The sequence below is a fragment of the Eschrichtius robustus genome, chromosome 10 (genome assembly GCF_028021215.1).
Source record: "Eschrichtius robustus isolate mEscRob2 chromosome 10, mEscRob2.pri, whole genome shotgun sequence".
NCBI lineage: Eukaryota > Metazoa > Chordata > Mammalia > Artiodactyla > Eschrichtiidae > Eschrichtius > Eschrichtius robustus.
Genome location: NC_090833.1, coordinates 69715007 through 69728279, shown reverse-complemented (window position 1 = coordinate 69728279; position 13273 = coordinate 69715007). Strand labels below are relative to the sequence as shown.

At 37.2% G+C, this 13273-nt stretch overlaps 1 protein-coding gene across 3 annotated transcripts in view; it reads left to right on the top strand.

Moving 5' to 3' along the window:
- Positions 1-13273, top strand: part of MLLT3 (MLLT3 super elongation complex subunit) — a 254259-nt gene that overhangs the window by 130544 nt on the left and 110442 nt on the right. For all 3 annotated transcript variants that reach the window (XM_068552314.1, XM_068552312.1, XM_068552313.1), the window contains exon 3: positions 11756-11838. In XM_068552314.1, coding sequence (XP_068408415.1) covers positions 11756-11838 — 83 coding nt within the window. The remainder of the gene's footprint in view (positions 1-11755; positions 11839-13273) is intronic.

Here is a 13273-nt window from a genome sequence, read left to right as displayed (position 1 = left end):
GACTTTGTGAACTGCCGGCTAGTACTTTTAGTGGTGGGTTGAGCCAAAAGAATTCCAAAGTGAAGAATATCTTCCTTTTTCAAATATCCCTGTCAAGAATCCCTAAGGCCAAAAATAAAACCAGATAGAAGAATGCTTAATTAAACTGAGGGTAAGTATGTAAATTTAAATCTGTTCTTTGGACAGATTTTGGGGAAAGTTCAAAAGAAGTGCTCTAATGTTTGTGGTTTGTGTTTGACTACTGTTAGATTAGTAGATGATTTTTGCTTTCCAGAAAGTGTTCTCAAGCTTTATAGGGATTATCTCATTTATGCCTTTAGCATGGTGGATGATCTCTTAAAGCTTAATGAATGGTATGATATAGGTAATAGCATTAGCTCCATTTTATAACTGAGAGAATAGAATGTATTATGCCAGTGTCCAAGGTGGGATTTGAACCAAGGGGTTCTCAAAACCCCTGGCTCTCGACCTCTAAGCTCTCCTGCCTCCACATTACACATAATTTCCTGTCAGAAAATGATGCCTACCGCTAAACTGAAGTTTTCAAGGGGCTTTGCTTTAAGTTAGCAAACATTTTTACACTTCTTACTGTAAACCTGAGAATTCCATGTACTTGAGAATTCTCACACTTATATTTGGGATACAGTAGTAATTTCTGGGATCATCTTAACTTGCAGCCTCTTTTTCCTCCTCTTTCTTCATATTCAGTCTTAATTTCTGCACTTACCCTTTTCCTTGGCTTCTTTGGAGCAATAGTCAGTGTGCCTTGGGCATTATTTGGATACCTTCATTTCTATTCTTAAAAGAGTAAGTGATTCTCTGTTATTCCCAAATAAGATTAAAGCTGCTAGCTAGCTGTTGGCTCCTAAATTCTTTACCAATGTCCTGTTTCTTTACCTTCCTCTTAGAAAACTTATTTCCTTGGTATTGAATCTCAAGATTGAAAAGAACCACGAAGAAATACCTAATTCAGTTACCCATCCAGTGGAATGTTTCTCCCATACTCCTGCTTGGACTATAATCTTTTCCTAGAATCATTACTACTCATTAAAAATTTGTTCCTCCTTTTGACAATATCATACCTGCTTTCTTTTTTTTCTTTTTTCTTTTGGCTGCACCTCGCAGCTCGCAGGATCTTAGTTACCCGACCAGGGATTGAACCTGGGCCACGGCAGTGAAAGAGCTGAGTCCTAACCACTGGACTGCCAGGGGACTCCCCAGACCTGCTTTCTTTAACCACACAACAATGAAACCCAATGACTGACTCCCTCTTTGCTTCTCCCTGGTTTGTTCCCTAAGCTTTTCAGTTTGTGAGTTCCCACATATAATACTGACTATTAATGGTTTTTGTGTTTGTTCTGATTTCTCTTTCTTTTATATTTGTACTATTTCCCCCTATTAAATAATTCCTGGAATTCAGAGGCCATGAGAGGTACCATGCAATTAGCACTGCATTTGGTAATCAGAAGGTATTTTGTAAAATTTGAGCCCATAGGAAGAGTAGAAGCTGGTTTTCTCCTCTTGCTACCTGTCTCTGTTGAGCTCAAAGACATACCAGAACTGCAAATCTCAGTGAGAAATCAGTGTAGCTCACCTTTATAGTCAGGACAGACAGAAAACAGTAGATCACTTCTGTGTTCAGTAGGAGCAAGCAGAAAATCATACTCTGTGAAAGTAGATTAAAGATATAGTTAAATTTTTATAATGTACTTTTGAGCAGTGGTGTCAGACTTTATTTTAGCAGTGGCTTACTTTTTTTTTCACATAATCTGAAGGGACCTTAATCCTGTATCTAAAACTCAGGATTGGTCCTTAGGCTATTTACATTTTCATTGTTTGGGGCAAGCACCCTATTGCTTTTGTAAAAGCAATACACACTGCTGGGGTGTAGGGTTTTCTGGAACACAGTCTGAAAACCCTTGCTTTAGGAAAGTGGAGGGACAGAATTTTCCTTGGTTTATTTGGGAAGATTGAAAGATTGTCAGACTGAACAGGAACCACATTCTTGCATGCACTATGTCTAAACAGTTGCCATCATATCAGTATCACCCTCATTCTGTCTTCATTTGTAATATCTAATGGAGCTTAAATCAATTAGGATACTTAGGATAGGCTACCCCTGTGCCAAAATGCCAAACAGGAAAAACAAAGTAGAGTCCACAAGATGTTGAAAAGGAATCTTGTTTTTAGCTCTTTCTCTAAAGTTAGAACAGTTTTGATCCCTTCCCTGGAAGCATTTGTTGTTGTTTTTTTTTCCCCTATTGAAAAGGAAATAAAGCAAAAATTGAGAAGAGAAAAATTGGATCATTGACCTTTTTTGCATGATTATCTTTTGGTGTTTCTGTGAAGTTAGTTTGAGGTGATCTTTTAGGCTGTTGTATTTTTTTTTTTTTCAAATTCAGTAGAAAATGAGTCTTAACTTTAATTGATTATATTTATTTATTTTATAACACATTGCCACTTCTGTCACCCTAATGCAGTTGATAGCTGTCTTGTGTGTAACACCAATTCGTAATCCTCTGCACTGAATACTTAAAGGGCGAGTATTAAAAATTGCATGCTATGCGAGAAGAGATGGGTGTACCACATTTAAAAGTGGCTCTTACATATTGTGCACTTATTAAAAGAAAAAAATTAAGCTGAAAAATATCCCTTTAATATGAATGTGTTTGAGGAAATCGTAACCTCTGTATTCTAATATTTTGAGTGTCATCACTTTTGTATTCTTCCTTTCTTTCTTGATCCATGTAGTTTTTTCCCTTGCAACACTGTTTCCCTCCCCTTGAGTAGGTAGCTTTACAATTGTGATCTTTCTTTTTCTCAAATTGCATTTAAAATCCACTTCTTTTTTGTGGTTGACGTTCCTTAGTCCAGATGCTTCCTTCTATACTATGTTTAGGAACTCTATTTCAAGGGACATACTTTAAAAAAAAATCTCTTACTTAAGATTAGGTTATACAATTCCCAAGAATTATATCTACCTAAAAATCCTTCATGATGAGGAATCATAACGAAGATTTTGTAAGTAGATGCAAAGTGTTTTCTTGGGAGTTCGTAGCATTGGGAGAATTTAAGATTTGAGAAATGAGATTGCGAGGTCATAAGAGCCAAACCTATGTGAGTGTTAAATGGTGAATTCAGGATGGGAGAAAACGTTCAGGAAGGAGGAAGTAGCCTTCACCTCAGTTAGAGAGGAAAATCCGGGTAAGGGGCTAAGCAGCCCTGGAGGCAGGTATAAAGGCAGGCTTTCTTTAGGTTGTTTACACATCTGTCTCTGTAAGCAACATAAATAGCGCTTTTTTCCTGCCTGACCAGCACATACCCTGCTCCTTTTCTATTTTGAGGTCTCAGCTTAAATGTCACCTTCTCAGGGAGGGTGTATTAATATAAAATAAAGAGGAACTCTCCCATTTCCCTCATGTCAGCCTGCTGTATTTTCATTGTAGCACTTAATACTTTCTCGATATTTTCTTGTACGTGTATTCTTTCTTCTCTCCTCCTCACCCTCCCTGCCTCCTAACAGTGGACATAAGGTTAATAAGTGCAGGGGCCATGTCAGCTGTGTTTATCGCTGTATCTCATGTCCCTAGAATAGAACCTGCACTTAGAGGACAGTGTCTTTGGCTAGACTGTCATCTGCTTGAGAGCAAGATTCCACCTTATCTTTGTAGCCCTATGATTATCTAGTGCCTGTTGAATTGAATTAATTAGGGTAATATTATTGAGAAGATAGGATAATTTTATAAATGAAGACATTATATTCCCTTTTTTCCTCTAAATAAAAAGCAGTATCAGTCTTAGTAATAGCAGGGCCAAGTGTAAAACCTGGGATAAAACTGGGTAAAACTTTGATGCCAGAGGACTATCCCAAGGGTTGTTGACTTCTGCTATTCCGGAAATCATGAGGGGATTATTTTAGGAAGTGAGATTCTTCAATGGCTCTTTATATATTTGATTAAATAATGAAAAGCAGTATTAGTTTCAGATGTACAACATAGTGATTCAGAACTTTTATAGATTATACTCCATTTAAAGTTATTATAAAATATTGGCTATATTCCCTGTGCTATACAATATCTCCTTATAGCTTCTATGCATACATTTACTTTATACATAGTAGTTTGTACCTCTTAATCCCATACACTTATCAAGCCCCTTCCCCCTTTCCTCTCCCCACTGGTAACCACAAGTTTGTTCTCTGTATCTGTGAGTCTGTTTCTGTTTTGTTATATTCATTCATTCGTTTTCTTTTTTAGATTCCACATATAGGTGATAACATACAGTATTTGTCTTTCTCTGTCTGACTTATTTCAACAAGCATAATACCCTACAGGTCCATCCATGTTGCTGCAAATGGCAAAGTTTCATTCTTTTTTATGGCTGAGTAGTATTCCAGTATATATATATATGCCACATCTTCTTTATCCATTCAGCTGTTGATGGACACTTAGGCTGCTTCCATATCTTGGCTATTGTAAATAATGCTGCTGTGAACATTGGTGTGCGTGCATCTTTTCCAATTAGTGGTTTTGTTTTCTTTGGATATATACCTAGGGTTGGAATTGCTGCATCATATGGTAGTTCTAGTTTTAGTTTTTTGAGGAACCTCCGTACTGTTTTCCACAGTGGCTGCACCAGTTTACATTCCCACCAACAGTTCTGATGACCATTTTTTTTTGAGGTAGTAGTACACACTGAAATGAAGATGCTTCTGCCAAATATTGGGAGGGTCTTAGTTATTTCCCTAGAAGACCATTTTCATGTAGCTAATGTTGCTTTTCCAGATGGACCTTATGAAATATGGTATTCTGAAAAATATTTTGCCCAAGGTTTAACTTTAAAAGTGGTGGTCTCCTTAAGATAGAAATATTAAGATTTTTCAATTTAATAATTCTCAATAAAAGAATTAGGTCTGTCTCTAGGTTGAACTTTCTCTGAAGATACAGTTTTACTCTTTCTTATCAGATTAGCCCGGATATGTATTTCCACTAGGCCAATCATTTGAAGCAATGCTATATACTGAGTTATATTGAGGGAACTTGGGACAGGTTGGTGGTAGTGCTATGAATTTTAGTGAAAGATGTTAAGCCTGAAGACTTAATATTTAATATTTCCTAACAATTTGTAATGTTATGTCGTTTTGGGCACTCCCTGTATTTTGTTGACTTATTTGTTATGTGTTCCTTGAAGAAATGATTATGAAGGTGGTCTTATTTTAATATCATGGTTATATTTTCTCCAGATGAAATGTATTGACTTAACCTCAGCTAGATGGACAAGTGACGCAACTCCTCCGAAAGCTGACAACGTGCATACATGTAAAAAAAAAAAAAAAAATCCTCTCTTTTTCCCCACTGCCTGGAGAGAGAGCCATGGATATTCTGAGTCTATACGTAAAGATTCCAAGTTACTAACCAATGAAGTCATTTTTCTGTATCATCATTAAGATTTTTCAACGTAGCCAATATGGAGTCTTGAGCTCTTATTCCAAATCTAGGAGTTTTGTGCAACATTCAAAATTAATGATTCCTCTTTTATATGTTACGCGTTTTTACCCTCCCTGAGTTTGGATGTGAATTTCTGAGTGTGTATGGTACGAGTTCTCTATAGAAGTATCAACTTTATCCATATTATCTGTTTTTTTAGTCATCATTTTCAGTGTTTCTTCTTATGCTGACTGTTCCATTATGCTGTTACTTTCCTAATGCCTTTGCTCATACTTTCTGTTTGCCACCCAGGCGTTTCTTGTCAGCCGCCAGGCTTGCTCCATCTCTTCCTTTGAGGTCATACTAAAGTTACGTTTCATTGATTCTACTCAATTTCATAAAGGGTGGGCTGGGTTCAGAGATGAAAAGAGTCCTGAGATACAACCTTAGCCCTTGGAAAGCACAGAATTAATCTAGGGTGAGGATGGGGCTTGATAGTAGCATATATATTAGGATTTGCTAATAGGATCAGTGAGAAAAAAGGTTGAACCCAGAAGAGGGACAGTGCCATTTTTGTTTGGAGTATTGGCAGAAGGCTCTCCAGAAGAGGTCTATTTGAGTTGGTCCTTAAATGGTGAATCCTGAGGAGGTTGACATGCGTTTCACATCTGCCTAGTTAGCTAACTACATCTAGTTTGTTTCTCTGTAACTTTATGAAAGCTACTTAGACAGTTATCTTGTATGGCCACAGTTCTTTATTGCGTAGGAAACAATTAGATTTTCACAATTGCATTTGAAGTTTTTAAAAAGTCAACAAGGTGAAAACAACTCAACAATACAACTCAAAAATTTCCCGATGTTATCTTTAATCCTTTTTCAGGGAAATGAGGAAGTGACACAAAGGGGGAAAGCATTTTTTTGTTATTTGGAAATACCTGTTTTGAAATGGGCTGAATAGAAGCAATGGCAGAATCTGTGTGTGTGTGTGGTGTGTGTGCATGCATGCGTGAGCTTATAAAAACAAAAATAAAATCCAACCGTTGATTTTTGTTCTTTTCAAAATGTCAGGAGTGTAAAGGCTGGGCCATGTTCAGTGGCAGGGTGATGCCCAGACTGCTAGATGTTAGTCTTTGGACTTCCAGACGCACAGAACAGGGGCAGCAAGATGGCCACGTAGTACCCTGCTTCACTTTTCTTAGGGGCTCTGATGTGGTGGAACTGAAGCAGGAAGAGAAGGAGTCCAAAATGCTGAAGCTGGAAGGGACATTGGGCACAAAGCCATGGTAATAACCAGTCTGTATATATAGAGAGTTTGGTGTAGGAGGGCTCTGCACTGTAAATAAAGTAAAAGCAATAATTATGAATGGGCAACTGGGCCATGTCCTTATCAAAAGTATTCAGATGTGTGTAAAGTCTAGTGTCTAAGCAAATAGACTGGAGGGAGGCTCTGGAGAGGAATCTGCCAGCTATTTTCCTAAGGATTTGGGAAAAAACTGTTGCCTAATGATATTTTCTAAAGCTTATTACACGATGGTCTTGTGGATCTGGAGGGGTTTGTTCTTTTCTTTCTTTTTCTTGTTTTTTGTTTTTGGTGCTAAAAATGAGATATTTTAATAAATTAAATTTACTTATTGTATATATAGCATTATATAAGCACAAATTCATTTATTCATCTAAGGAGCATTTATTTCTTTGTATCAAGCATAGCTATTTTTCAAGCCTTTTTCTCCTAAAGGATTACTATTAAAAATCTCAGGTAATAAGTAAGGATTTGACTTACTCCAGGCTAACCAAATCATGACTTTTTTTCCTTTTCATGTGTTTTTCTTCTTTTTGTACATTTTCCACTCAACTTAAAAATTAAATAGATTAATGGTCAATGTATATAGTTAACATCATTCTAAATACTATGTATATGGGTCTATATTGTGCCTATTATTTTGAAAAGCTATTTTAGGGGGGAAAAAACGCCCAATTACTCATTATTTATGAAAACTTTGGTCTGTTCCTCTCAGGCCTAAATTTTGGGTGTTGTGTGTGGGTAGATCTGCATGGAGTTTTGAAAATGTCTTCTAGTTAGAGCCTTGGGGTACATGAGTAGTAATGTGCAGAAGGAGAGGAAAAGGAAAATGTTATTTATGGCTCTATAGTGTTAGTTTCAAAATGATGTTGGAGATCTGGCCCAATTTGTTAACTCAATTTCTTAAAATTTGGTACTATAGAAGTAGAACCAGTCCCACATTAGATACTCAGCTTTCAAGAGAATACTTCTCTGTGGCAACACTTTCTATCACCTACCAATTTTTAAAAGATTATGTTGATTGTAGGGAGTTTGGAGAAGAATTTGGCTAATATCAAATCATTGCTGCTTGTAGAAAGCAACTTCTTTAGCAATGGTAGATCAGTGAAGAGTGGCATGAATCTTTTTTTTTTTTAATTGAAGTATAGTTGATTCACAATGTTGTGTTAATTTCTGTTGTACAGCAAAGTGATTCAGTTATACATATACATACATTGTTTTTTATATTCTTTTCCATTACGGTTTATCACAGGATACTGAATATAGTTCCCTGTGCTATACAGTAGGACCTTGTTTATCCATCCTATATATACTAGTTTGCATCTGCTAACCACAAACTCAAGAGTGGCATGAATCTTTAAGAAATTCAATTCAACAAATATTTATTGAGCACCTATTATTCGGTGCTCAAATAATAATGGTGGGGTTGCTGACCTCAAGTCGCTCAGTCTAGTGAGGAGTCTGAGAGGTGAATGAACGTTATCAGGCTGCCTGATAAGTGCAACAAGAGAAGCTTGGAAGAGGAACAGAGAGATGTTCTGAGAGAGCCAACATCTCAGAATTTTGGCTGGATTTTGACAGGAATAAGAGTTCCCAGTGATTTCTACTGAATTAATGTGCATAGTTTAAAGAATGAATATGAATCCTCCCATTTTATTGTCACCTAAAAAAATGTGATGGCTTTCTAGCGATGGGTATCCCTTCAGTAACTTATGACATTTGGCCTTTTATTACATAGATCTTAATAGATCCTTAAGGTTAGAAACTCATGTTAATGATTCTGATTATAAAACAGTCGAATAAATAAACTACTTCCCCTAATTTGACCTTTTTTCAGATTAGAACTGTAAGTTGTATTTGCATTGCTACTGATTTTCTGTCGTGTTTATTGTGAATAAAAAGTTTCTATTGTTTGCTTCTAATTAAGAACTCAGGGTGCTCAACAGACATTGTTCATTGTTATTTATGAAAATACTGCATTTAAAAATAATTGAGGTGTGAGTTGGTAAACAGTTTCTTATAAAACTGGACTTCTTTGGAACAGTAATACATAACAGATCATTTCCTTTAAAGGGTGGGGAAAAAAATTTAAGACCTTCAACTATAAGATGTGCTCACTAACAGCTGTTTTCTATACTAGGAGCATTTTGCATGCAGAATAGAGAAAATGAAAATGAACTGTACAAAAGGCTGTATAGAGGAACAGCTATAACTTCTCTGCCATGTACAGCAGCCTACAGAATAAACTTCCTTCGAATGGCATTGGCATGATTAATCCCAAGCAACCTGGACACTGAAACTACTGTTCTGAAGAGGGGCTCTGCAGCCTGGAAATGTCATGGATGTAATGCTGTCTTTCTAGCTGGGGTGGGGTGTTCATGCATTTAGTGGCACCCCGCTCAGTGTTCAGGGTATTTGAATATTCATGATAGGTTGACAGGTGGTCAGTGGATGCCGGGCTGAAGCCACTCTGAGTCCTTTTGCTTTTTCATTTTTTATTAGAGAAGCTTGTAAGGTCAGGTGAGATGCCTCATTCATCATCATTTACTTCTTCTGATGTCAGTTTGGGGAAACTTTCCTAAGGTGGGCTACAGGAGACTGCCACGTGTTAAAATCCTGTCTTCAGTATACCTCTTTGTAATCATATTTGTATTCATGGAGTGTCTAGCCAATTTTTAAGTACATCATCATCATCCTCTGCATTAAAAATGCCTCAGACTTGTATTTCCCCACATATATAATCTTCTTGAGTCTTGATAGCCATGCTTACAATGTGTAGATGGTGTTCTCTCTTTTAAAGGGAATGGGGGCTTCCCTGGTGGCACAGTGGTTAAGAGTCCACCTGCCAGTGCAGGGTGCCCTGGTCCGGGAAGATTCCACATGCCGCGGAGCAACTAAGCCCGTGCGCCGCAACTACTGAGCCTGCACTCTGGAGCCTGTGGGCCACAACTGTTGAGCCCGTATGCCACGACTACTGAGGCCCACACACCTAGAGCCCATGCTCCACAACAAGAGAAGCCACCGCAATGAGAAGCCCACGCACCGCAACGAAGAGTAGCCCCCGCTCGCCGCAGCTGGAGAAAGCCCGCGTGCAGCAACGAAGACCCGACGCAGCCAAAAATAAAAAGAAATAAAAAAATAAAGGGAATAGAACTAGAGCTGTCTAGAGAATCCTTAGTCCAGGGCCGTGGAACTGAGTCTTCTAATCCAAATCCAGGGCTCTGTACTTGTTTTCTCCTTTCTGTTTTCATCCGAAAGTTTTACATGACAATTGGGTATTTACAGGTTAGATTTCCTGCCTTACTTCTGTCACTTCTTGCTGTGTTCCAGGACCTGTCCTGTGTCTTTTACATATATCATCTTGTTTAGTTCTCACACTGTCCAGGCAAGGCACCTGAGGTTCAGAAAATTGGAGTAACTTTCCAGAGGTAGCCTGGCTAGTTTGAGGTGGATCCCGGATTGACACCCAGGCGTGCCCGAGCCCTTGACCCTCCTTATGTTCCTGATTAAATGTTTCTGTCCTTATGAATTGGGAGATTGGGATTGACATATATACACTATTGATACTATGTATAAAATAGATAACTAATGAGAACCTACTCTATAGCCCAGGGAACTCTGCTCAATGCTCTGTGGTGACCTAAATGGGAAGGAAATCCAAAAAAAGAGGGGATATATGTATACGTATAGCTGATTCACTTTGCTGTACAGTAGAAACTAACACAACATTGTAAAGCAATTATACTCCAATACAAATTAATTAAAAAAAGTTTCTGTCCTTGGGGAGTGAAAGGGAATTAGAGATGAGGTTCCTGAATATATGATAATAAGGAAGTCTGTTAAGTGTCAAATCAGTGATTCAGACAGTTCTTTGGGAGGGTAAAAGGAGAAGAGAGGATAGTACTCTGGTCTGGAAAGGTTTTGTGAAGAAATTGGGATTTGAACTAGCAGAGGATACTAAGAGTAGCATCAAAGTGCGATGGAAGGAAAGAGGACAGAGCATAGGTGGGAAATACTGGTCATGTTTTGGGGGAATTGATGCAATTGAATGAAGCATAGGAGGATTGGTGGGTGACAAAAGGAGGAAGAGTTTAAAAGGCAGACTGGAGCCCTGCTGAAGTGGACTTGGGCTACCAGGTTATGTGCTATGTGGTATATGGCCTTGATGTTCAACATGTACATTTTTAATTCTTTGTGATACTTACTACTAGAATGCAGTCTTAACTAGAATAGCTCAGCTGGCTTGCAACTGATTTTGATTTAATGGAAATTTTAGTGGGGTGAAATCATATTTAGCTTCTTAGGGCATCTCTCATTTCCCAAGAGCTTGCCTAAGTAGTCTTGTCTAAATAAGTCTTTCTTCATAAGAATACAAAAGCCTTATTGTTTCTTATGTATTCTTATGATGTGAATAGATTTGAAGTGTTTGTATGTATTGCAGTATTTCAGTAAGTATTCCTTTGGGGGGTAATGGGGGATAATGAGTCTTAATGAACACCAATAACATTGGGAGACACTGGGTTTGGGATTTTTCTAAGGATGGAGGGTGGTCCTGCCACCTTTTGGTACGGAAATTAGGATATCTCAGAGAACTGAGGGGTTTGGGGTAGAGTGATGTCCATCAGAGACTAGACATAGATAATATGTTTGTTAAGTAACTTATAGTTGTTTTCAAGCTTTCAGTCACAAGGTGCTGTCCTCAGTTTCCCTAAAGTGTTAGGGCAGGTTGATAACAACTAAAGTCCAGTCATTCATGACCATGGTTGACTGTGATGCACTATCCCCCATCAAGAGTTGAATAAATAACTTACATATTTGATTTACATAGGAATATTATTATTGTAGATTCTGAACAAGAAGTAAAGATCAAATCAGAGAGTTAGCTGGGGCTTGGCAAAGGGCTGTGAAAATTGAGAATGATGTAGGTGGTAGGATGGGATTTTTTTTTTCTTCTGGTTTTTAAAGGAAAGAAGAATGTCTTTTTGCCTATTAATCTCATCTCACTTTTTTTCTTTTTTTAATGTTGCAGTGTGCAAAGATCCACCTTACAAAGTAGAAGAATCTGGGTATGCTGGTTTCATTTTGCCAATTGAGGTTTATTTTAAAAACAAGGTATGTAATCTTTACTCATTAATCTTTCAATAGAAGATCCTTCATTAACCAAATGATGTTTAAAATAGTTTTGATTCATAAGCACTTCTATCACTAGATGATTTTAAAATAAAAGTTAAAATTTGTCTTCTAGGAATTTTGGCTATTGTTGTCCTTAATTAAAGAGGAAGTGGCTAGAGAAAGATAATTTCAGTTCTGTGAAGTCAGATTATATGAAATTCATTAAACGTTTCTTTTAAGAGAAGAGTGATTACCTTTTGAAAAAGAAGATTAACATATGTTTGTACAATAGAAAAGAGAAAGTACGGCTTTTCAGTGAAATGATCCTTTTCTCATTTTCATACTTCTAGAATTTGAGACTTACAAAGAATAATCTCTCCTTTATCTTTATCTGATACACACATGTGACACATATATATATATACAGTTATATCAGCAAGTAGATATTATGGATTCTATTGGATTTAAAAAATTTCAGCAGTGCATATATGGCAAAACACACAGACTATATAATATTGGACAAATTGCTCAACCTCTGTGGGGCTCACTATCCTCATTTATGAAATGGGGATAGGATAAGTGTATCTACCTCATAAGGTGGCTAGGAGGATTAGATTAAATAAAGCTATGCAGGATTTTTAGAATAATGCTTCATATGTAAGTAAGCACTTAGTAAATGCTAGCTGTTATTTTTAATCACCCTGTTTCTTCCTTTTATTCCAAGGTAATCATAGTTCCTGAAACCTGCCCCAAAGTGAGATAATTCACATTTTTCTTTTTAAAGGAACTGAGCAATTAGAATGTTGTGTTATCCGAGCCAGTGCTCCGTAAAGTCTGGTCCTTGGACCAGAAGCAATCAGCATCACCCAAGAGCTGGTTGGAAATGAGATTCTCAGGCTCTATCCCAGATCTATTGAATCAGAATCTCTGGGATGGGGCCTAGGAATCTGCATATTTACTGGCCTTCCAGGTGAAGAAACACCACAAAGTATGAGAACCCCTGATAAGCCACTCTTTAGTGATCAGTATCTTCCACTGGAACAGTGTCCCACTGACTTTTTCTTTTTCTTTTTTTCTTTTTAATTGAAGTATAGTTGATTTACAGTATTGTGTTCCACTGGCTTTTTCAATGTATAGAAGACCCAGCCTTCAATTCAGTAAAAATCTCTTTGTGATTAAGAGATAATTAACTTTTAAATAAGCTATAATGAAACTATCCTCAAAAGTTGGAATGTGTAGAAAATAGGGATAAATTTTATTTTTCATATTTCTTGTTTTTTTCAAGCTGGTTTCCTCATGTGCCATGTTCCTGCTCCACGGCCTTCCTACACACATGATATCCCTGTTAATTCTTTTTTCTTTTTTTTTACATAGATGTGTTTGCTCTCAAGTAGTATTTATTTATTTATTTATTTATTTATTTATTTATTTTATT